General features: G+C 47.9%; 4 protein-coding genes across 6 annotated transcripts in view; 2 read left to right on the forward strand and 2 right to left on the reverse strand.

Annotated features, from left to right (window-relative positions):
- Positions 1-7: 7 nt before the first annotated feature.
- Positions 8-10445, forward strand: LOC105562459. Its single transcript, XM_012013318.1, has 2 exons — positions 8-1508; positions 2314-10445. The coding sequence occupies exon 2, from the start codon at positions 2342-2344 to the stop codon at positions 8135-8137; it is 5796 nt and encodes a 1931-aa protein (XP_011868708.1). The 5' UTR covers positions 8-1508; positions 2314-2341; the 3' UTR covers positions 8138-10445.
- Positions 10446-10456: 11 nt separating this feature from the next.
- Positions 10457-18363, reverse strand: LOC105562514 (WD repeat-containing protein 66-like). Its single transcript, XM_012013421.1, is given in 17 exon segments — positions 10457-10651; positions 11159-11432; positions 11707-11941; positions 12620-12711; positions 13027-13158; positions 13648-13717; positions 13773-13928; positions 14218-14426; positions 14538-14710; positions 14770-14990; positions 15076-15184; positions 15614-15811; positions 15814-16163; positions 16248-16380; positions 16469-16589; positions 16947-17062; positions 17632-18363. Coding segments are annotated over 17 exon segments (3030 nt in total). The 5' UTR covers positions 17882-18363; the 3' UTR covers positions 10457-10460.
- Positions 18364-18459: 96 nt separating this feature from the next.
- LOC105562462 (thioredoxin reductase 1, mitochondrial) overlaps positions 18460-25032 on the reverse strand; it is a 9681-nt gene continuing 3108 nt past the window's right edge. Inside the window, exons 2-9 of one of the 3 annotated variants that reach the window (XM_012013322.1) lie at positions 24801-25032; positions 20999-21222; positions 20797-20924; positions 20406-20635; positions 20092-20306; positions 19819-20001; positions 19135-19493; positions 18460-19043 (exon numbers count right to left, since the gene is read on the reverse strand). In XM_012013322.1, the coding sequence (XP_011868712.1) occupies positions 18914-19043; positions 19135-19493; positions 19819-20001; positions 20092-20306; positions 20406-20635; positions 20797-20924; positions 20999-21222; positions 24801-25032 (1701 nt within the window). In that variant the 3' untranslated portion in view covers positions 18460-18913. Of the gene's footprint in view, positions 19044-19134; positions 19494-19818; positions 20002-20091; positions 20307-20405; positions 20636-20796; positions 20925-20998; positions 21223-22004; positions 22186-22591; positions 22826-24800 lie in introns of those variants that run through there. The other 2 variants (XM_012013324.1, XM_012013323.1) reach the window with 2 other exon arrangements.
- LOC105562461 (uncharacterized oxidoreductase C663.09c) overlaps positions 22231-25032 on the forward strand; it is an 8314-nt gene continuing 5512 nt past the window's right edge. The window contains exons 1-2 of the mRNA XM_012013321.1: positions 22231-22469; positions 23106-23157. Coding sequence (XP_011868711.1) covers positions 22344-22469; positions 23106-23157 — 178 coding nt within the window. The 5' untranslated portion in view covers positions 22231-22343. The remainder of the gene's footprint in view (positions 22470-23105; positions 23158-25032) is intronic.

Genomic DNA, 25032 nt, shown 5'->3' on the forward strand with positions numbered 1-25032 from the left:
CACATTTATCAGAGTTCAGAACCAATTATTATATATTGGTTCTGAACTCTGATAAACGTGATAAAACAGCACGACATAAGCTATATTCTATCTCTGTCTTCTGTCCTGTTTTACCATTAAATCTGACTTAGTGTTTCGATTTTCTGCCATTTATCCTATGGCGGCACTCGTGATGTTGATTTCGTGTTAGACCAGGCAAAGTGGAGGCAACGAGCAGTCCATAGTTATATAGTCAAAGGGTGTGATGTATCGTAGTAGTGTGTCCGTGTGCTCATGTATATACGAAAATGGTAATTCTGTCGGTAATACATAGATGTCGGTAGACCCGCTACGGGATCCTCTTAACAGCGTCAATTGTGCAATCTAAAAAAATTGGCGAAAGAGAGTTTGTTTATTTCAATTACACGCTAAATAGAGCGTCTTGGCACTCAAATCGAGCGTCAACTCGAAGTCAGCGTCAAGCGTCCACTTAACGCTACAATTCAAAAAAGTCCCCTAACTAACTAGTTTGACGTTCAAAGTGAGCGTCAAGCGTCAGCATGAAAATGCACCTTAATAAATTACTATCATTGCACCATTCAGCACTCAGGATTCCTAGTAATTTAGTAAATCGCAAGCAATCCAGCAGGAACAATTGCGTCGTCTCCAGCGGGCTTAATACGCGTACGGAAGCGAACGCGTGGAAGAAACGCCAACGATTGTCGATCCGCATCCGACGCACACGGTCGGTCGAACATGTTTCTCATTGCGTACGCTTCGCACGGCCACGCGAAATTCGTCTGGACAAGCCTAGGAGGCGCGTTCATTGGCACGTTCGTAAACAGGGCTGCTCGCGCGCGGGAACGTGCCGCGAGGTATCAAGAGTTTCGCTGATCCGAGGATTTGCGGCTCGGCGAGTCGAGTTTCGAGTCGCCGTCGCAGCCGCCGCCGCCACCGGTTCGTCCGTTCGCTCGCTCGCCGCCGGTACCCGTTCGTCGGTCGCCGTCGAGTGCCGTCGTCGCGGTTGGTGGAGGGGAGATGGCGGGTGTCGCGGGCACCACGCTGGATGTACGCGTGTGCGTCCGCGAGAGATGCCGTCGTGCTCGACGGCCCTGAGCGCCGGAGCGAGCGGCACTCGCATTCGTTCTCGTACCGGCGCCCTCGCCGCCCGTACGCGTCCGCGCTGAATCCGACGTCGACGTCTCGTCACCGCCAGCAGCAGGAGCCTCGTGATCGCGCGGCGCGGTGGCCGCCCATTGGACTCGGGCTTAACCTCCGCGCGCGCGAGAGACGTCGGCAGGCGGTTCTCCGGGCACGCTATGACAAAGGGTGGCATCACTGGGGACGTGTTGGAAGTACGGATGGTGCAGCGCTCGCTGATATGACGCCATTTTACTAACCTGTCCGTCGCGTACCACCACCAGCCGCTCGGGGGCCGCCGAAACGCTTCGCGTTACGTGCCGCACGCCACGCGGCCGACCGCATCGTCGCGCACAGCACGCTCGACGCCTGTCCCGCGCTCTGCGAAGGTGAGTCTAGCGCGAGCTCGCCGCGATGCCCCGCGGCCGCGTTCGCGGGAACTCGGGCACGCGCGCGCGCGCGCGCGCACGCCAGAGAGCTCGCTCTCTCTCCTTCTCCCTTCCTCATCCGCCTGGTCTCGCCGCGCGAGTCATCCTCGCGCGTTTCCGTCGTCTTTGTCCACGCGTCGCCCGGCTTCCGCCGGCGATCCCGTCGCGGAGCGAGACGGCTCGAGCAAGCGCGAGACGCGGTCGCCCTCGCGTCTCGGAGTCGGGCGCCGCTTCCCTCCCCCCCCCCCGTTTCCTCTCCTCGGAAGGTAGCGGCGGATCCCGTGCGGTCGCGAGGTCCCGAGGGTCCGCCGCGGAACCCTCGCGTTTATTCCGGGCGTGACACGTGACTGTGGATCCGCGAGTCCGAGTTTTCTTTTTTTTTTTCCGGGTCTCGTCCTTTCCCTCGCGGCGGCGGAAGTGTGAAATCCTCCGAGAGTGGAATCGCGACGAGTGATCGTCGTCTACGCGACGCGGCAACGACGAGACCTCTCCGCGTCCACCGAGAGATCGCGCCGAGACGGAACGTCCGCGTCGAGGCCGCGGGACAATTTCGCGCTCGACTCTGCTGGGATTAACAACAGTTTTTTTTCTCTCTCTCTCAACAGTAAATAGACGTGTGCCCGTTGGCGCGTTTGGTAACCGTTTTTAACGAGTGTGCCGTTCGAATAGCTCGTGTTTACGGTAAAAATTAAGCCGCGCGTGTGTTTCGTGTCCGGACACGCGCGACGTACGTGCAGCTGCGATAACGGCAACTGTGTGATTCCAGGTAGATCGGCGCAGCAGCACGCGTTATTATGGAAGATGAGGACGGAGAGAGCAAAGTAATAGATATGTGGAACATCCTGGAGGAGCAGCGGCTCAAGGATACCGCGCTGGGCAACGCACTGAGACATTCCATCGACGACGTGTACGCCGACGTGATCGAGGAGGAGAAGCAGCTGATACGCTACAACTCGATCGTGGCGAGCGAGCCGCCGGGCAGGAACGCCGTCGCCGGGCCGAATTTCATATTCAAGGGCCTGAAGAAGCGCATCTTGGCCGAGGCGCGGGAGACGCCCGCGGTCGCGCCCAGGAACAGCGTGCCGGACCTGCGGCAGCCGACGCGTCCCAATGCGCGAGCCGGCAAGGAGAGGGGGGGAGTGCAGAGGAAGCGGAAGCGCAAGATCACCGAGTACGCCCAGTACCTGGGCCTGCGGCCGTCGACGAGGCACAAGTGCCCCAAGTGCCAGGCCTGGTCCAGCTGCGGGCCGGACGCGAGGCGGAGCACGTCGTGCGCTTGCAGTCCCAGCATGACGCCGACGCCCGGCACCTCCGAGTCGAGCGCCGTCACGGTGCCGCCCGCGAGCAGCTTCAAGATCACGCGGAAGGTCTACCTCTGCTCGGCGTGCGGCACGTACTTCGAGAACTGGAACCTGTTTCTGCACATGAGGGACATACACAAGCGTCACATATGCCTCTACTGCCTGGGGATGTTCGGCCAGGCGGAGAGGCTGTCGTACCACCTGATGAAGAAGCACAGCGTCCCGGAGATGGCGTTCTCCTCGGGGGACGACTTCTCCGACGCCTTCAAGGGCTCGTGCTACCTGATCTGCTGCAGCTGCGAGAGGGTGTTCACGGAGACCGACAACTTCTTCAGCCACTTTTGCTCGCCGGTGCCGGAGCAGGACGCGCCCGTCGCCGCCGCGTCCACGTGCACCATATGCCGGCAAACCGGCACGCACGCGAGCACCTGCAACGCCACGCTGCCGCTGGATACGGACAAGGAGCCGCGCGGCGCGTCCACGCCCTTGTCGGTCGCCGACGCGACGTCGTACGCGGACGACGCGTCGCCGACGACCGTCCCCCCGTCGGAGTTGCCCGCGAATCTCGGGGGTAAAGGCCTGCCGAGAAAAGCGATCAAGTACAACAGGAGGAAACGCGGGCGGGAGGACGGCGTGCAGAATTCGTGCCAGCAAAAGTCGGGCGCGCTGGCGAGGAAGCTCGGCGCGACGGTCCAGTGTAACGAGAGTTGCTTCGATCGCGATCTCGACGTCCCGAGAGAAATGGCCAACAGCTTGCCCAGGGACACGGTCACCGAGACGATAATGGAGGTGTCCAGGTACAGGGGCGACAACTCGTCCGACGAGAACGACGAGAACGACGAGCAGGCGATGAACAAGGACGTGTGCAACAATCGTGACCGTGGGGTCAAGTCGCCGGTCCCGAATTGCCAGCTCGACTTCAGCGAGCCTTACGACAGCGTGACGGAGACCATCATGGAGGTGTCGCGCTACACGGGTGAGGAGGAGAAGAGCGATAGGGAGGAGGCGACGCGTACCCCGAGCGTGCACGCGTCACGAGCGGTCGAGAAGGCCAACACCGAGGACGAGGAGACGTGCGACAGGAGCGACGTCGAGCCGTCGCGCTCGGCCAGTTCGAGAGCACCTAGTCCGGTACAGTGGGACGCCGAGGAGATGGCGACGGCGGACGCGAAGGCGAACGAGAGCGGGGCCAAGTCGACGGGAGACGACAGTCCACGGGAGACGCGAAGCTGCAGTCCCGTCAGCCGGTCGTTGTTTAGTCCGCAGCACGAGTCGCTCCTGTCGGACTCGCAGCCCAAAGAGAAAGAGAATTTCGAGGACGTCGACAGGAGGAGGGCGGAGAGAGCTGTCGCGACCAACCCCGGTGAATCTCAAGCCTCGGCCTCGTTCAACGCCGTCGCGCCGTCCGACAGGAGTCTGGTCATCAAGATTTGCAACAGGAACTCGCAGTTCAGCGTCGCGACCACCACCGTCACGAGTCGGGAGTCCGAGGAGAACAACAACGCCGAAGGGTCCACGTCGAAGGAGAGAGTGCCGAACGGCTCGGACATGGGGCGGGACCTGGTCGACGATGATCAAGCGAACGAGCTGGACGACAGCGATTCCGACAGCGACAAGCTGGCGGTGGTGGACAGTAATCCGGAAGAAGACGAGGAAGCGGAGGACGGCGAGGAGGGCGAGGAAGCGGACGAGGCTGAGGACAGGCGCGACGACGCGGCGGACGAGAGCCGGAGGAACGACGAGACCGGGACCGGGACGTGCACCGACGACGGCCTGTTCTCCGTCGCGGAGACGATGCCGCTGGGCGGTACCGACGAGGCGACGTCCGACGGCAACGCGATCGGAGGTGTCGCGAACGAGGAGGCGAGAAGCCACACGATCGACAACAGCGGCATCGTGCTGGCCGGCGAGGACGTCCCGTCTATCGACCTGAACGTCGAGGGCACCCTGGACAGCATGGAGCTGGAGGAGCTGCTGAAGCGTTGCATCGAGGCGGCCAGTCCCGTCTGCGTGTACTGCAACCACGCGCGTTACATCGCCGTCAACGGCAGGCAGCTGGGCCTGCACATGCTCGCGGAGCACAAGTTTCAGCCGCAGCATCCCGCGATAATTATATACGCGGAGCAGTTCACCGCGCGGGTGAAGCGGTCCCTCGACGAGCTCGAGTCCCGTTACTTCAACCTGGACACGTACAACAGCGGGGACGGCACGTACAACGTGCCGAGCGTGCTGATATACGAGTGCTTTCACTGCAGATTTCACTCGACCGTGCACAAGGAGCTGTACCTGCACAACCGCAAGATGCACCAGAAGACCATACTGATCTGCATAATGTGCAAGTCGACGTTCTACAGTTACAGCGAGCTGGTGTGCCACCTGTGCCCGGGCGTTTACTCGCCGAACGCGAATCTGCGGTACCGCTGCTGCCTCTGCTCGGTCGCGAGCCTCCCGTCGGCGTTCCGGCTGATGGTCCACGTGCGAAAGCGCCACCACGCCTGCGACGTCTGCCTCGAGTCCACGGGCAATCAGCAGCGCTTGTCGAATCACGTGTGGAAACACAAGCTACACCATTTGTGTTACAGATGTGGCATCGCGTACCGCAACAAGCCGGACATCACCAAGCACTTGTTCTGGAAGCACGGCACGGAGAGCGTTCTGTGCCGGAAGTGCCTGCAGAAGAAGTGGCCGCACATCTATCACTTTTGCATACCGCCCACGGCGTTCGGCTGCGAGGAGTGCGGCTCGAGCTTTAGGCGCGCCGTGGCGCTCAAGGTGCACAAGAGGCTTCACACCGGTGACTTGCCGTACGGTTGTGACGAATGCGGGCAGCGCTTCATATCGCGGAAGCTTCTGGCCAAGCACCAGGCGACTCACAGGGAACCCGAGCCGGAGGACGTCCACGTGAACGTGACGGACGTGGTCAACGCTCCGCTGGTGGACAAGGATGAGAAGTTGGACAAGGATGCGTCCGCGGTGGCGGTCGACGGGGACTTGACGGCGGGAGTCGAGGCCACGTCGAAGAACGTCAAAGAGGCTGTGAAAAGGGTGGTCGACGTTTACGATCTGCCGCCGCTCAACCTGTCGTCCGAGAGCGATACGGACAGCGAGGAGGAGAGGCTTGCCTCGACGGAGAACAAACCGCCGGAGAAGGAGAATCTCGACGAGGACGCGACGAGGAAGAGCGAAGCCGCCGAGGCGACCGCCACCGCCACCGACGACGATGACGTCGCCGCATTGAGCAACGATATAGTCGAAGTGGAACGCAACGAGGAGGAGAAGAAGCAGGAGGCGCGCATCATGGACGGTATCTGGGACAACTTTAAGACGTACGCCGCCAGTCTCGACGTCGAGGAATCCGCCAAGAATGTCGCGTTGAAGGAGAGCGTGCCCGAGACCGACGCCGCGTACTTGAGGAGCATCGTCATCTCCGATCACGATTACTGCGTGGTATATTCCCCCGACAAGGAGAAGGGCGAAGACCGGGCTACTCCGCTGGACGACGACGCGAAGGCGAGCGAGGCCAAATCTAGGACGAGCCCGTCACCCGGCACTCCGAGTCGCAATGCCGGCTGCGACAGCGACGCGAACAAGCGCAAGTCGAAGACACCCAAGAAGAAGAAGCGAAGCGGTAGCGCGTCGTCCACGAGCGACTCCTCGAGCGACACCGACTCGAGCAGTTGTTCATGCGGCACCAACTGCAGCTGCAGCAGCTCTTCGTCCGGCAGCTCCTCCAGTTCCAGCAGCAGCTCCGATTCCGACAGCTCCGCGTCCGAGAGCTCGCCTAGGAAGCAGTCCGGAAGCAGTCGCAAGGACCGGAATAAGAAGGAGAGGGAGACCACGCGGGAGGACAAGTCGCAGTCCGTCGAGCCGGAGAGCAAGCCGGAGGTCGCGATGGAGAACGGCTCCGAGAACCCCGAGGCGGTCACGAGCGAGCCCTCTCCGGCGAAGCCGCTCTTGCGAGAGTCCGACTTGGAGACTGAGGAGACTGAGACGGACGAGGACTTTTACGACGAGTATCCGCAGCTGCTCGCCAACAAGCTGTTGGCGGAGAAGCGTAATCAGTTGCTGGTGTTGGCTGCAGGTCCTGTATCGACGCCGACCTCGACATTGCCGGCGTTAGAGCAACCGACGTCGATGCCACTCAACAACGGCATTCTGGCCCCGGAAACGGCACTGCCGGATCCGATCGCGATGGCCATCGAGAATCAGCAGCCGCAACAGCAGCCGCAACAGCAGCCCCAGCAGCAGCAGCAAAAGAAGAAGACGAAGACGAAAAAACGACGGAAGGGTGAGAGGGGCGGTAAACGTAACGCGATTACAACAGGCACCGTGGAGTCGATCAAGCTGAACATTCCCAAGGCGCTTTACCAGAAGAACGCGGGATTCGTTGCATCGTCGCAGCCGACGTTGGCGTCACGTTCCAACAGCAGGTCCTCGACGCCAAGTCTGCTGCCGGCCGCGACGTGCAACGACTTCCACAGCGGCAACGTTGCGCTGGAGATGCAGCAGCAACAGCAGGCATCGTCGGTCGCTGTCGCCACTGCCACCGTCGCCAGCGTTCCAAGTCAGAACGTTGGCGGCGCCGGTAGCGCGGAGGCGGAGAACAAGAGGGTCTCGAAGAGGAAACGCGTGCCAAAGCGCTTTTACGGCGACTCGAGCGACGACGAGCCGCAGGAAAAGCAATCGTTTGGCCGATGGCGGAAGATCGAGACAGCAGCCACCTCCGCGTCCACCGCCACCACCGTCCCGGCCTTCGCGCCGTTGCCGCCGCCGCTGCCGCCGCCGACGGCGATGACGCCGCCGAATCCGAAGCCGCTGATCTCGAGATTGTCCTTGAGCGGCAAGACTATCGTACAGACGTATGGAAACAGACCTGCTCCGGCGGAGCCAGCGGCAGCGAGCCAGCAGCAAGTGGTTCTACCAGAGACGTTGCCGGTGGCCGCGCCGGTGAATTCCGCCACCGAGTCCGAGGGCCCCGCGGAGAGCAGCAGCGACAGCAGCGAATCCGAAGCGGAGAACACCGTGAGCCAGCCGAAGGTGAATCCGATGGTGACGCCGGCGGCCGTCGGCGCGTCGACCACTATGGAGCGACCCGGCAAGATATACTGTTACTGCCGATGCCCGTACGACGAGGTGTCGGAGATGATAGCCTGCGACGGCGAGGACTGTCGCATCGAGTGGTTCCATTTCGAGTGCGTCGGTATAATGGTGCCGCCCAAGGGCAAGTGGTACTGTCCGGACTGCAGAAAGAAGCACGGTATCGTGCAGAACGACGAGTACTGCGATTGATAGTTGCCGCACGCGACGACAACGGCGACACGGCGTGTTATTACCAAATTCGAGCGATCGGATCGTTGCTTTTCTTTAGGCATAATGCTAGAATGTTTCCTCCTTTCTTTTTCACGAGCGTACGAAAAGAAAAAAAAAGTTGCTACACTGTTCCACGTTGATATTTTTCTTAAGCCGAGACACAGAGTGTTTGTACATAACTATGTAAATACGTCTTAGAATAATTATAAGAATGAAATAAGGTTTTTTGTGTACATTTCTTTGTACTTCTTTTAACGACGGCGTCATGTATAAATACATAGTGTTAGTAGGTAGATGAATAATTAGATAGGTAGATGATATCGCCGGCAAGATATTACCATCGAACAGGATTAATTCAACCACGTCTGAAATGTCTGTGATTGCCTCGATTCACCTGTAAGACAGTATTAAGCTCATTATTTATTATTGTATGGATATTTCGTAAACATATTTATAGCAACAACGTATATTGCTGACGAACACTACACCTTTTCATCCGCACGATCGGACAGGGAGTGAAGATACGGTTTTAAATAAAAATGCAATATTGTAGACAGTGTCGCATGTTGGCGAAATATATTACAAGTAAACTAATAATGAAGTTAATACTGTGCTACGAGCTAACGAGGATCGGCAGTCGTGCAAATTTTCGCAAGTCGATGTTTAAGGGCTAATGCCGCTCTAGCACCCGAAAAAACAGCCTAATTTTAACCATTTTTTTATCGGAATATAGTAAATGCATTACAAAATCTGTTTAAAGGCCTTTATTGTACATACTGAGAAATGTATTCACAATTTTTTTTTACAAAATAGCACCAGAGCTCAGCAAAGGAAGCCTCTTCCGCATCCGGAAAGATTTCTTCAATTTCTGACCTGGAAGAAACCAAACTTTTTGTGTTTTATATATGATTAGCTCGGGAAGTACCTGCGGAAATTAAAAAGTACCATTTTTTATACAAATGATGCAAGTTTTTTGCCTAAAAATAAAACTTTTTATGTACAATAAAGGCCTTCAAACAGATGTTGTATTCCATTTACTATGTTCACATAAAAAATTGTGAAAATTAGGCTGTTCTTCCGGGCGCTGGAGTGGCTTTGCCCCTCAACGGTACCTTGCCGGTGATAGTACAGATATTGATACGAAATCGTGCGCGAGCCTAGCAATGTGGCAGGGTTGCGTCTCACGAATCTTAGGATCTTCGCCTGACGCGCTTGATTGCGATTACATTTACGATCGTAGGCATTTCTGGCGGTGTCTTGTACCCCGGTCTTAGCTGTCCTCATTGCGATCGGCGTTTCGAAACTTCTCGATACCTCTCCGTTGGTCCGGTAAGACCACGCTGCTAAATGTATAACTGTCAAATTCAATTTTTCCTGAAATACCACGGATGCGGAAACGATTGTCCCCTCTCTTTTTCTTTTATTGGTACCGAGCTGCTCGAAATTTTTTAATTGCTGTATCCGCTGCGGGTCATTGATCGGTCTTTTTAATGACGGCGGTGTACGAATATCGTTGTGTAGCGCTTCCTCAAAGCAATGTACCTCTCGGGAGGCGAATCTTTCCTTGCTTCTAGTCTATCGTATAAGTATTGTCTTTAAATAAAACCTTATTCTTTCAGCAGTCGAAGCAGGCCCTTCCGCCGACAGTTCTATGCCACGCAGGAAAAATAACCGGTCAACGGTAATTGCCTGTGGTTGTATTAATTTTAATCGTAACACATCGGGTTTACAAATATCTGCGAACAGGCGGACGGCCGTCGTTCTTTGGCTACGAACTGTCGATTAATAAAATAACGTCTCACGGCAATCGCAAGTACTGTAATATTAGATGAAATGTTAGTTGGGAAAATTTTGCTGCGCAGTATTACAGCAACGAGTACGAGGAAACGAGTCCACATCATGCTGTTTTATATTGTCTCCTCGAGTTCCGTGTGCCGTATAGTTTATATATTTTTTACACGAATGGAAGAAGCGACGGACAAACGCCGGCGTTTCCTTCTCTAACGCCACTCTTAATTTTAGTTTAAATTAAAAATATGAAGATGAAACAGCTGCGATTTTTGGTTTATCGATCGCTTGCGTTTAACGGACCTCGTCACAGCGGTGCATAGCCGTAAAAGAAAAGAAAAACAAACTCTTAGAGTACGGCAAGTGGCCGTCGTGCTGATTTCCTCAATTGTCAGCCATAGTCTCCTCCAGCAATTCGACACCCATGATATCCTTGGCGAAATCTTTGTAAGATATCCTCTGTATCATAACATAATAATACATTACTCTCGGGAAGCCTAACGACGACTCTATCTTATTTATCGCCCATTTCCACAGCGTTTTTAAGCGTATTGCACGTGAGGAAGATGATTACCGGCGGGAGAAAACGGAAATTGAAAGACACGGATCTTGGCGACAGACTTGGCCGAGTCTCGGCCATTTCCTCGGTGGGAGACACCAGTGTTTCGAGATACGTATACGCCTCTTGCAAAGTCAACGGTTCACCTGCGACGGATAGCAACATAAATAAATGAGCAGAGGAAGATACGTTATTGGATACCGCGAGATATTTATTTTGAAACTGGTGTAAGTCCGGTTTAATTTTATTAATAATTCTACGCAGTTTATTCAAACTTTGAACAAGTATTTATGGACAAGTAAACAGAAATAAATTTCATATTAAATTTGATAAACTGTTACAATATAAGTAGAGGAAAGTGCTTTATTATGAGATAGGAGTCTAATATGAGATAATAGGTTTACAACGTCCAGATTCAATCACAAGTCTTTTTTCGCAACGATTACACGATCTAACAATGAACTTTCCACTAAACAGATTTCACTCCAAGGGCAATAAATTCATGGTGGAACCAACAGATGATTCCTATTAATTTAGCAGAAACTCCGCTGTCATATTAGGAGCCTATCTCATCATAGGGGACTTTCCTCTAATAATGTTAATCATTTAAGACACTTTTGAGCGAATTAATTAATTAATGTCAATAGATTCACCGATAGGCTTATCGTCTTCCATCAAAGTTTTCGATATTGCCCCACCGAGTAAAATATCCACAAACTGCTCTCGCGTTAAAGTAGGATTGTCTATACTGGTGGAATTCTCTTCGACGAGAGTACAAAAGGCTTCCTTTATGTGGCGTGTGCGAACTCTGAACGCGGGTCGATGATTCACAAAGAGTCGCACGAATTCTTCAAAAGTGATCTTTTCAACAAGTTTCCCGGTTCCAACATAATATTTGTAGCACACTTCTGCCATGATATTCTCTATCTTAAAAATAAAAATACTTAGCGAATCCTATCGTAACTTGATACACTGTTGCGAACAAAGTCTTTTATAATAACATAAAAATGTATTGTTCACTAGACACGGACTTTACTCTCGAAGATTGTTAACTTACGGCAGAAGAAAGATGTCAGAAATATTTGAAATGAATCAAATAATGTATTTTTTGGAAATGTTTATCAAAGAATTCGTCGCTTAAAACTAAAACCCTAACTTTCAAAAACATTGCGTATGTTCGTAATAATGAGATGAGATGTACTTCTTTGTTCGTCGGGAAATATCCAATAGCTCGCATCAGATTTGGAATCTGCTCGACAACCACAGCGTCGGAGATGGTTCTAGCAGCAGTCGTGTTCTCGCCCTGATGTAAGATCTGCGCATAACAAAACTGGTCCTTCATCTCGTTTGCCAACCATCCTTTTTTCCCACCTTCGACGAGAGTGTAAAACGGCGAGAGCCCTTCTTCGCCCAATCGCGCCATTATGTCAACGGACCTAGAAAAATTTTTATAGCATGAGAACTTGTCGTGTGTCATTACGGCCGTATTAGATGATGTCAGAGTCGAGAACCTTACAATGCAGATCGGAGCAAGTGGATTTTTCGCTCGTGTATTCATTCACGTTTAATAGAAGGAGTGCAGCTAATAGAGACTAATAGAGAAAGTCCCTTATCGTGAGATAGGCTTATGAGATAGCAGGTTTTCAATATCCAAATTCAATCACGAGTCTTTTTTTCGCGGCGATTACACGATCTAACAATGAATTTTCCACTAAACAGATCTCACTCCAAGGGCATTAAATTCATGGCGAAGCCAACAGACGACGTCTATTAATTTAGTAGAAACCCCGCTATCTCATATTAGGAGTCTGTCTTATAATATTCCTCTACCAATGACTTTCTTCAGTTTGCAAAATAACAAATAATTACCAATTTTAATTAATTAATTACTGCAAGACCTGTTTCCGCTAGAAATGCATTTAAATTAAATAATAAGCTTGTCTATAAGGAATCATAAAAAAAGAATAATATCTACAGAAGGCGAGGAGAAATATCTATTAATATATTTTAGTTTTGTTTCAGGAAAAAACTGTAATTTCTCACTTTTGACATCAAAATTCAACACAGTCGCAATGGGAAGGTAGTCCGAACTACTCTACATAACGCAAGACAACCTGAGCTTGATTTTCCACATTAAGACACACGGATCGTCGTAACCTGCGGTAAAAAGCATTTCTCTATTGTTGCTGACAGAGATACCTATTATCTGTAAATAGAAATTAATTATAACACTCGTGTAGGTCAGTTAAGCGTAAATATGTAGAGGAAAGTCCTCTATGAGATAGGTTTCTAATATGAGATAGCAGATTCTCAATACCCAGATTCAATCACAAGTCTTTTCTCGCAACGATTACACGCGGTCTAAGAATGAATTTTTCACTAGACAGATTTCGCTCCAATGGCAATAAATTCAGGGTGGGATCAACAAATGACGATATTAATTTAACGGAACCCCCGCTATCTCATATTGGGAGTCTATCTCATAACAAGGGGCTTTCTTCTCTATGTAGAAGCGTCTGACTTTTTGCGGATGGCCCGTCATGCCGACGACCTTGTACGGATTGCCGTCGAGAGGCATTAGTTGAAGGCCAATTTCTCTGTCGGTCGCGAACACCATGTAGCCATTATTTTCAACAAGTTTGTCCGTTAAGATCTGTAGACATTGTATCGATTTTTAATGCAGTATGATAACTGATTAATTCTAAAGCGAGGAAATTTCTCTGACAGATAAGAAAGAGCAAAATTTGAAGTAAAGGTAGAAAAGTTCCGAAAATACGCTCTTTATTTTTTAATTATACCGTTATAAGATATTTAATGAATATATCTTTAAGGAGAAAAATTGTTGTAGCTTAATCGTCTACACCAATATAACGAATTAATTGTTATTGTTTTCATGGATTTTAAAGTTTGATTAGCGATTAATTGGAATATTTGGTTACATTTTTCACCACAGTTGTATGTGCTTTTATAAATAAGTAATTGACTGAAGAAACGTCCTTGTGATTTTACAGAATGTTTAATTACAACTTTGTTTGAATTAATTGTCGGCTAAAGAAACGGTGATTGTTAATTCAATAATCAGAGCTTTATATATATATTCAATCCGATTGGTATGTTCTAAAATAAAATCCCATTACATTACTTGAAAGTATTGTACTGGTCCTTCAAAGGTCGGCCCTAAGTAAGTACCGCGAATCGTCTTGGTAAAGTCACTGAAGAGCTTGTATTTGTACTGCAATTATAATTAGGACATTAAGTTTTGCTCACGCTTGGATGACTCGCAGGATTATTACTTCGGAATTTGAGATCACGAGGAATCTTTCCGTGCCGGACTCGGGATACCATGCTAGACAAAGGGGAACGGCGCTTTGTTCGATTTGATCGATACGCAAAATTTGAAGTCCTGGTACCGGATATGGTCCGCTGTAATGGAACGAAACGTAGGTTGCAAATTATTACCATTTCCAGATGCTTAGCAAATTAATTAAATTCTGTTTTTTTGCTTCGTTACCTTACAAATTGTTCAAATATAATAACACAATATTCTGATATACCACATACTTATAATTATATTAATCTTATTGTAACAAAACTAATTATAAAGCTGTCGGTTATAACGTTTCCGCATCTAAATACTTCGAACAAATTGCATTAAACTACATCTTCGATGCAATTTCCACAAATGCAGAGACTACGTAATTCACGATACAACCTTCGCGCGAGATCGTATTCGACGAGCTCTCGATCCTCTCCCAAAGAAAAAAATCGCGGCGCATCGGAATCGGGTGCGGCCGAGCCGAAAAGTATGTCTCTGATAGGCAAATAGTGGGAGTGATATTTTCCAATCAAGTTCCACATGTTGGATCCCTTCGAAGCGACGGTGTCGTTTCTTTTAAACGCTACCACGGTCAACGCGTCGTCCTACAAGTAAAGGCATTAATTTGTCAAATTGATAATCAATTAAATTTGCCGTAACGTGTGCAACATTATTCGCAAAATACCATGGAATGCGGGACGATCGGGCCTTCTTACCGCATAAGCCATGTATTTGGCGCACCGCGTGAAAGCGACTTTATTAACAGCCGTCGAAGAATGCTTGTACGGTATCTCGTCTATAGGATCCAAGGTGATGTGATGTAGAATCCAGATCGCCCCGTTCTCTAAACCGCACACCAGCATATCGCCTGAAAGAAGATAAAGCGTTTCTTCACGTGGGGATTTTCTTCACTTCCTCTACAGCAAGGAGACATCGGAGGAGATCATTGGTATATACATCTCGGCGAGAACTTTAGAGCCGTGACGGCCTTCAAGGACTCGTGGCTCTGCGGACAAGTGACATAAACGATGTTTTCATCAGCCGCTTGCTGTTTGAGAATCGATTGGTAATCCGGAAGTGGCGGCGTGCCCCTGGATATCATCAGAATGTACGTCTCGTGATTGTATAAATGTACGATACCTTGCGCGTCACCCACAACCACATAATTGCTGTCATTGGAAAAAAATTACTATCCTTATTACATCGTTATATTCATTTCAACAGAATCCTGCTGCATGTCTGGAATTTTTCTACCTTTCTGGATGAGCGTCCATGCTAGTCGCGATTGAAACCGGATGACGAGACACAAGGCGACACTTCTGCTTTCGAATTTCTATCAGTGCTATTACGCCCGTAGAAGAACCTAAAGCAAAAGGTTCGAGATAGAAGAGGAATGCAATAATATCCCAGATAGCCAATACGCTCAAACAATGGATGCTAGCAACTGATTCAGATTTCTAGCTCTTCGCTAGGAACATGAATTCAATGTTTGAGTGATTTATGTACAGCTAGCATAATGTTAGCATATTGTCATAATTTTTTTACATTAGATGTGTTCTCTCTTTTACATCTGGCCAAGCACTTAATGCTAGCATAATGTTTGGATCATGCAAATGTTTCATTTCCGACGTCAAATGTTAGCAAACAACAGCACAATTTTTGTTAGCAATATTAAAGCAACTTGTGCTCACACTGGTTATCCGAGATATTCAGTAATTATGTTACATGCATATATATTAATATTTTAATATATCAAGTCATATAACCCTGGAACTTATTTCAATTTTCTTACAGGCAAGAAAATTTCGCACGTTGATTGGAGAACACCACAGCGTAGCGTCCGTTGGCGAACAGCTCGCTGTTGTTTCGTTAGTTATTGTGGATCGATTATCCTCATAGTTTTGTGGAATATGTTCCGCATTTATAGGGGGTGCTGATAAAACTGTCTCCGTTTTGTTATTATCTTGACGTACGTCTGAAAATATTTTGACATAATCTACATTATATTTTTCCACTTTGATAAGCATACAGTTGTACATAAACCTTGGCTTTCCTCTTTACACTCTGCGATATCAAACATAAGAGCATACGATAAGAAGGAACAACTTTGAATACTAAAAGGACTACCAGGACTTGAAAGAGAGATTACTGGATGAATACTCTCGAGATAAGGCTTACCCTCGGATACATCGACGGCAAATATTGGAGCTTTCAAATTGGATTGGCGATCGAAGCTTATCCATCGAATGGAGTCAAGATCGCGACTCTGGCACCAATACAAAAGTTTCAATTGATAATCGTAGAAGGTAACACGGCCATTCGAGTCTCCCGTGACAAGCATACTGCGAAATTAACGACTGGATCGTTAAATATACGACTATATCGCTAATTTTACTTGAGATTTTAGATTATAAAAATTTATATACCCTTCATTGTCAATCATAGCAGTAATACTGCTTTTCTGTAAATTAAGTGTCTTTATGTGCTTCTTCTTCTTCTTGCAATCATCGGTAATATGTTTGTCTTCGCAAGAAACATTGTCCCATATTAAAATGCAGCCTCAAATAATAGCAATATCGAAGCAAATTATTAAATAGATAATCAGATTAGTAACTAATGGATCAATAAATTAATAAACGGATGGTACCATTTGTACTCGCTGTAAATACTTGTTGTATTTTCGGAATGTAGCATGACACGTTGAAGACACCAATGCGTTGAAATTTTCTCATAACTTTGGGGCAATCGTAGCTCAAAGAGCGACCATCCTTGTTCATGAAATTTAGAAGAAATACATAATATATAAATATCGTCATAACTGAAGTTGTCATCTGCTGAATTAAATTAAATATTAGATCTAATAGATTTATGAAGTATTTTTTCTCCTAGCTTTATGAGGAATTTTCATTTCTTAATAATGCTTGATGCAAACTCTAGCTATATTATATTTGAAATACCTATTTCATAAAGAAAAAGTTTGAAATTTTATATAAACCTAATGAAAGTAATTTTACACGGGATTATATTTTAAAATTATTGTAACTTTTCATTGATTTATAACGCTATTTTCTTTGACAGCTCCAAGATATGTACAATTAAACAAATAATGATTTAGTTTTACCAACCCACGTTAGGAACAGGACATGATAATCAGTCGTCAATACAAATTGTTCCGGACATTCGTCGTTGAAAGTTATTTCCTTGACACGTTCGGACATAATGTCCATTAACGAAATCGATGCTGAAAATATTTTCATAAAATAAATCAGCACAATTCTGGCTTACTCTTCTGGATTCAATAATCGTACTCTTATAAAAATTTTAATCAGTATTGCACTTTCTTGTTCTATTAATTATTGTATAACAAGGGTCAAGATGCAAATATAATTCCTAATAATAATAGGAGCAACCTAATCAAAGTATAATTAATATCAATTTTATATGGCGCTGAATTTTCTCGAACAAGGAAATGACGTTGACGAATGTACAGATCAAGCCGGCGAACCATCCGGTAAGTCTCTCCCATAAGTCCATAGCCAGAAGTGCACAGTCTGACATTTCCCATCGCTAACGGTGACTATTTGTTTAGCATCGGGACTGATACCAGCAGCTGTGATGTCTTCGCTGCCACGTGGATTAAATAACGTGCAAACGGGAACCCTGAGGATGTGTTAACAGTTTCGCTAACTTCTCGACGCATGAAGCGTCATTTTCGCGAAACAACTTTCTGAAAGGACAAGAAATAATTACCCCTTTTCCGTGTCCCAAACCACTACTACACTATCCTCCCCAGAATCCGCCGTTAGCAACCACTTGCCATCGCGCGAGGTCGATAGCATTTCAACAGCGTTTCGCTAAAACGGACAACATTTGTCTTCAGTATTATTTGCCAGTAATTAGCATTGTTTAGCGACAAATCCAAGTGTATACCGACGTGCCCTAGAAGCGGTAAAATTTTCCTCGAGCTATAGTCGTAGATCACGGCCACGTGTGAACAGCCGTACGTTAATAACGTACGGCTTTCGGTAGTTAAATTGATGACCGGTGCCTCCGGATTCATCCCGAAGGACCACTGTAACTCCTGAAGAAAAACAACAAATTTTATTGATAGTCAGATTTGCCAGTAATCCTTTTTTACGTTTCTTTTACTCACGAACGGACACAGATCGTGCTGCGCAAATCTTTGCCCGAGACATTTTTTCTCCGTGTCGGTTTCGAGGTTTTCCGTATCTTCATTAATTTTCGCTCGAGATCGATCAGCAACCGACGGGCAAGCGGTGGTATACGTCGCCATTTTGTAACAAATGCGATTGTACAACAGTCAATTGATGGAGGATTGGGAATTCGCACTTTCCTTCGGTTCCTTCGACGACTTCGTTGAGACATTAGAGACCAAAACTTGCTTCTCATAAGCACATATACAATTTATTTAATATTCTAAATATGAGTACAAATTTATAACGCAACTATTTATAAAAAAATATAGTTTCTATTTCGTTACAAATGCAGCATCAATCTCGTGAATATTTTGCTATGATGAAACCATGGCGATTGTAAATCATAAAAAATGACTTACAAAAACACTACTAACTCTATTCGTAACTCTATTCGAAAGGCAAAATGAGTCAGTTTAGGAAATTTACTTTGGATACTAGTGAGGAAATATATTTCAGTTCGTAATAAGGAATTGTTTTAGAAACAATCGTGTCGGTCATGATTTCAACATTTTATTAATATTAATTTATTATTAATAAACTATCAAATACGCATCACAATAATTTTTTGCATCGACGATGCGTATGCTGTAAGACGTAATTCCTTGGAAAAAGTTATATATTATATAAAAGTACTATTAGTGCGACGTAACTATAACGGAGCCGTTGTTTCTGGATTCTATTCTTTCGCTGTTTAGTTTTGTAATACTGCGGTATTCCAGCGCTCTTGCCACGTAACGATGGAAAAAAACTGTTTCAACCGACAGGCTGGCTTTTGCCACAAGAGTACGGGCCGCGTTATTTCTTAATTGGATAACCGGTGCGGAATCTGCGAATGTAATCGAAAGAAGCACGACGGACGCTACGCGCGCATCGATCTAACTGCAGCAGCTTTGCGGCTTAGGATCCATGCCCGAGCGTTTGGTAATGAATATGCGCGTAAACTCCTCCGCTACCGTCGGATGTATGCCGACGGTGGACTTCAGTTTCGATACTGTTAAACCACATCTGCGAAGATACAATAAAATATGAGTTATACAGCTCCGAAATTTAGCTTTTAAATAAATCATTGGCGAGCTGCTGCGGGACAAGCGCTTACTTGATGGCAGCTGCGAATCCTTGAATTACTTCGCCCGCATTGGGTCCGACGAAGTGCATTCCAAGCACCCTTTCATCGCCGTGTCTAAGCGCGACGACCTTCACGTAGCAGCGATCAACGTTCTTCTGGGGTACGAAAAATTCCGTTGGCTTGTAGTACGCGTGGAATATCTCTATCTCGTCTTCCCCGTGGAGCGCGATCGCCGCTTCTTCGCTCAGTCCGACGCATCCGTATTCCAACGGACTGAACACTGTCGTCGCGACATTCACGTAATCCATTTTGTCGGTCGAATTACCATACAATCTTCTGGCCAACAGTTTACCCGCGTGTATAGCGACGGGTGTTAGTTCGGGCTTTTTCTGCGACAAAAAGAAAAACCGATTGTATTTATATTATATTCAAATTTTCGATTATAATTGTATCTAACTCACTATAATTAAATATTGGAAACGTTAGAATGGCAAGAATATTTCGAATTATCCAAGTTGTAATTGTCCGGTTATATTTTCGATAAGCCTGCATCAGACTACGGATTGAAATTGAGATTAGATTGAAACTGGACCAATCGGAGTAAAGTTTACTAATCTCAAGTTTAGTGACTTTTACTCCGATTGATAAAATTTCAATCTAATCTCAATCTCAATCCGTAGTCTGGTATGGACTTTACGTGTCGAGGAAACTTACATGAAGTACATCGCCAACCGCGTAAATATTTGGAACATTCGTCTGCTCGTTAACTGCATCGATCTTTCCGGTTTCTGGAACAAGCTTCAACCCGGCGTTCTCCGGTTTCAGCTCTTGAGTGAGCGATCGTCGACCGATGGCAAACAGAACAGTGTCGTACACATCCTGATGAATTTGGCCATCCTAAAAGTTTCAAATTACAACTCGATATATAAACCAATGCGGACTTAATTTGTGCCATTTGCATGCGTAAATTCGACGACAAACGCATACCTTGTCGACCCAGTCAGCTAGGAGGCGGCCGTCCTCCTGTTTCGCTACTTTCTTAAGCTTCGCCTCGTAGACGAAATTCACGCCGCGTTGCTGCATCTCCTCGGCAACGTGCTCCGCCATTTGCCGATCAAATCCGCGCAGCACAATCGAACGTGCCATCAGCGTTGTATCGTAGCCCAAGCCATTAAGAAAACCAGCGCACTCCAGACCGATATCTGTATCTTGTCGCTAAGGGAAATCTCAATTTATGTACACAATTACGTCACAATGGAAGATCCAAAGAGAAATGGTTCTAAAATTTGACTGAAGGATACATCCAGCGCCGACAACGAGAGTCTTTCCTGGCGCACGCTCCAAGCTGAAGATGTCGTCGCTAGTTATGCCGTACTCTACAGCGCCTGGAATATCGGGATATCTTGGCCTACCGCCCACCGCGATTAATATGTTTTTAGCCGTAAGCACTTTCTCCTCCCCCTTCTTGGTGACCCCGACTACCGTGTGTTCGTCCTTGAACTCCCCAAGAGCGTTGAAATATTCAACTTTCCTACAAGTGAAACGTTCACTAGGTGAGTACCGCCTCGGGATAAACATTTAGATAAGTAATTAACACGCAGAGCATAAGGATAATGAAACAGTACGAATATGAATTGGCGCTACATGAACACGAATAAAACAATACACAGACAAAGTAGGAAATAAACTGACTTTGTCCTAAGCTCGACGCGAGTGACCCAGTTCACAGACTTGACGTGATTTTGTACGGCGGTCCTCAAGGCTTCCCAGTCGATTTTTACGGTCTTCGGGTCTACCTGCCAACCGAACGTCGCCGCCTCCTGAAAGCCAGACAATCCGTGAGTCGGAATTACACGCGTCATTTCAATCGCAACAATCGGGAACGTTTGTGTACATGAACAGCTTCACCCAGCAGCGCCGCTTGGTGCATGAGTTTCTTCGGTATGCATCCCACGTTGACGCAGGTGCCGCCCAGACCCCAAGTGGTGCCGATCGGAGACGGGGATACGTAATCGAGAACCGCGACTTTCGCACCCAGTCCCACGGCTTCCTTGGCTGCCGCCAGGCCGCCTGACCCTCCACCGATGACCAAGAGATCGTACGTATAACCATGATCCGCTGAAAGACGATTACATCTGTATACCACAAGATCCTTCGACGAGATAAATTCTACAACGTCTACATAAATCTATGTAAGATATGATTTACCTAGATTTTATCTACATAAATCTATGTAAGATATTATTTACCTAGATTTGTCTAGATTTTATCTACATAAATCTATGTAGAATATGATTTACCTAGACTTGTCTAGATTTTATCTACATAAATCTAGATAAATTACAGGAAAGTCTCCTATTATGAGACAAGTTTCTAATGCGAGATAGCAGGGTTTCCGTCGAGTCGACAAGCATCATCTATTGGTTCCACCATGAATTTATTGCTCTTGAAGTGAAATCTGTCCAGTGAAAAATTCATTGTTAGATCGTGTAATCTCCGCGAGGTTGTGATTGAACTTCGACGTTGAAAACCTGCCATCTCACAACGGGGGACTTTCCTCATTTTTATTTTCTACAAAAGTCTAAACGAAACTTAAAAATCTAAGCGCTACACGGCAATGTAAAAAAAAAGACTCGACGGACAATATAGACGTTTAAAGAAACGGCGCGTAAAGATACATATATGTATATATCTCGGGTGTCGGGATTTGATCGGTCCTTCGCGAACCTAGAAAGGGACACGAAGCAAGTTGAACCGGGACTAACATAAAGTCGAACCGCCGCGCGAACACACCCGGGCCGATTTGGAATTGCGCGCGCGAGCCGGTGGCGCAATTTTCTTTTTTTTTTTACGTAACGCGACCGCGACCGCCCTCGCTCGTCCCCGCCGGACACACTCACTGCACATGCAGGCCATCGCCGCGCTCCTGCCGTAGGCGAGACCGGCGTCGCATCCAGCGAGGGGCGTCCGCCGGCGCGACGCCAACCCGAGCAGCCTGGCGTGCGCGCCCCGAGATGACACGAGCCGCGCGAATACCGTCACTGTCGCCATCATAAACGGCGACATGCAATTCACGATTGTCTGGGGAGAGAGAGAGCACGTGACGTCAGTGACGCGCCGACGAGCGTGAGGCACTCTGGCGAGGCCCGGAGCGAGGCGCGGAGACCGACCGTTCGCCGCTACCAGCCGCACCCCGCGCTCCGCCGTCCGTGATTCGCGACGACGACGCCAGTAATCCGATGAGATCGATCCTCATAACCGGCTGCAACCGCGGCCTGGGCCTGGGCCTGGTGAGGCACCTGCTCGAGTCGCCGAGGCCGCCGGAGAACGTCTTCGCGACCTGCCGCGACGCGAGCAACGCGACGGTAAGAGACGCGGGGGGGGGGGGGGAGGGAGGGGGAGGCGAGGGGTATATTCCCTCCGTTGACTCGCGCGGACGCGCAGACTTGTTACGTTACGCAATGTTTCGCGCGTACGGGTTACTTACCGATCGGCGCCATCGCGACTCTCTTTGCTCCTCGCGCGTAAGAGCGAATGTTCTCCACGATTTATCTCTGATCGCGCGTCAAACCGTAAACGTCGAGGCGCCTCGGGGTATATCGAGCTCGACTCGCGCGACGGTTAAAGTCACACTGACACGCCGACGAGAGCCACGGCTCCCCGTAACCGCGCGAGCACTCTCTGTCGTCACCGCCATCTGTTACGCGTCCTTCCTCGTCGTCCTCCCTCCCTCCCACCCCGCCGCGCCACTCAACGTCGCGTTTTGACGGCGAGTCAGCCGGACACGCGGTGCCGCGCTCGATCGTTGCGCAAGCCGGGCTGAGTCGCGGATTCGAGGGACCGGTTTTTCGCGCTATCGCGCGTCGCACGCGGCCTCGCCGTAGAACCGCCGCCGAGATAATTTGAGATAATCGCCCTCTTCGCTCTTCTCCCCTCCCCCCCCCCCTCCCGCCCGAACAGCGTTTGAACGGAAAGGGAAGAAATGAGCGGAATTTTTGCAGGAGCTACGCGCGCTTGCCGACAAATCGTCGAACTTGCAAATCATCGAGATAGGTGAGTCGCCGCCTGCCTTGTCGCTGTTTTCTATCGATTGTTCGCCGGCGCGAGGGATTTGAATCGTCCCGCGGGAAGATTTGGAAGCGAGATCCGTTTGGTGAAAAATCGATCGTCAGATCGCCCGTGCAGCACCGAAGCTTTCGGAAACATTTCAGAAAACATTGTCGCAATGTTGCATAACTTTTTTATGTATCCACTTTTTTGTAATTAGAGGAAAGCCCTCGATTATGAGATGGTGGGGTTTTCAACGCCCAAATTCAGTGACAAATCTTTTTTTGTAATCGGTTACACGCCCGTACAGCACCAAAGCTTTCAGAAACCTTTCAGAAAACGTTGTTGCAATGTTGCGACGTTTTCTGAAGTTTCTTTCGTTCTTTGTAAACTTCCACGATTTGAATTAAACGAGAATACGTTTGTCGCGAAATCGATTGTCGACCTCGAGTCGAACTGCGATTGAAGGAAGATTTGCAACTTTGAAAATTTCTTTTATTTTTACGAAGATTCATACGAGAGGGAAACCGCCGAGGGCATTGTGGTGTATGCACAGATTTGCGGCACTACTGCATTGACAAAAAAAAATTTTTTTTCAACCAATAGGTTTACTTAAAATTCTTTTATACTGAAGTAAATAAGAAATCCAATATTCTTCGCTGTGAAAATTACATCTTAGTGAACATTTTATACAATTAAAGTAATTCTTTGATATTTAATAAATACATAAATTAAAGCAATGCATGTTTTAATTTGTTTATTACTTTCTTAAGGGGACGCTGGAGTGATTCTGCACTTTTGCACCTTTCTAACCTAAAAACTGTCAGTTCGCGGAAACATTTGTGTAATATACAAATTAAATGGCTTACGTGTACAGATCGAAAGCAACTTGCTATTCCGGCCAAATGAAAGAACAATATGGCATCACTGAAACTAAGTTTGTAAGTCTAATAAGAAATAATAGTGAGCAACACACATACTACATGTACTGTACGTATGTGTTGCTCACTATTATTTTTTATTAGACTTACAAACTTAGTTTCAGTGATGTCATATTGTTCTTTAATTTAGCCGGAGTAGCAAGCTGCTTTCGATCATCTGTACACGTGCCATTTAATTTGTGTATTACACAAATCTTTCCACGAAACAGACAGTTTTAAGTGCAAAAGGTGCGAAAGTGCAGAATCACTCCAGCATCCCCTTAATTTAAGTTAATAAGCTATTAGGAGCCACCTAATTTTCTTGAGCAAAGTAATGTTTTTTCATCAGTGTGGGCATTAGGTTTTGCTGGGGCATTACAAAGATAAAAATAAGATAAAACAAGATAAATAAGATAAAGTAATGCCCGCTGGGCATTAGTGGGCATTGGTGTATGTACAAGATTTTGGTCAGCGGTTTCCCCCTCGGATTCATACTAGTCTTGAAATAAAGCGTCGAGGAAGACAGCTGAGAAATACGCGTAAATTAATTTCCAAAAATTGATACGTGACTGATTATACTGGTCAAACCGGTTACAGCGCGATGACAAAGTAACATACAAACGATGAGATAAGAAAATTTCGGCAGGTCGATTTTAGCATAAGAACACGTTATGGTGATGAAATATTCGCACGGTGCCGCACGCGTTTCGAAGGGAACCGATATCTTACTTGTGTATGATACGGGAAGAATATTCTCCTGCACCTGCTGGTCCTCCATTTTACTGTCGACATTGCTGTCTGTCTCCACCTTGCTCTCCTCGTCGTTGTTCATTTCGTTCTCGACATCGCCCTCCGTTTTGCTCTCCGTTTTATTTTCTGTCTTATTCACATGATCCTCCATTCTTTCTATCTTGTTCCCGATATCATCCTCAGTTTTGCCCACCCCTTGATTCTCTACTTT

The sequence above is a fragment of the Vollenhovia emeryi genome, unplaced genomic scaffold, assembly GCF_000949405.1.
Source record: "Vollenhovia emeryi isolate VEMERY1.0 unplaced genomic scaffold, V.emery_V1.0 DF939187.1, whole genome shotgun sequence".
In the NCBI taxonomy this organism is placed as follows: domain Eukaryota; kingdom Metazoa; phylum Arthropoda; class Insecta; order Hymenoptera; family Formicidae; genus Vollenhovia; species Vollenhovia emeryi.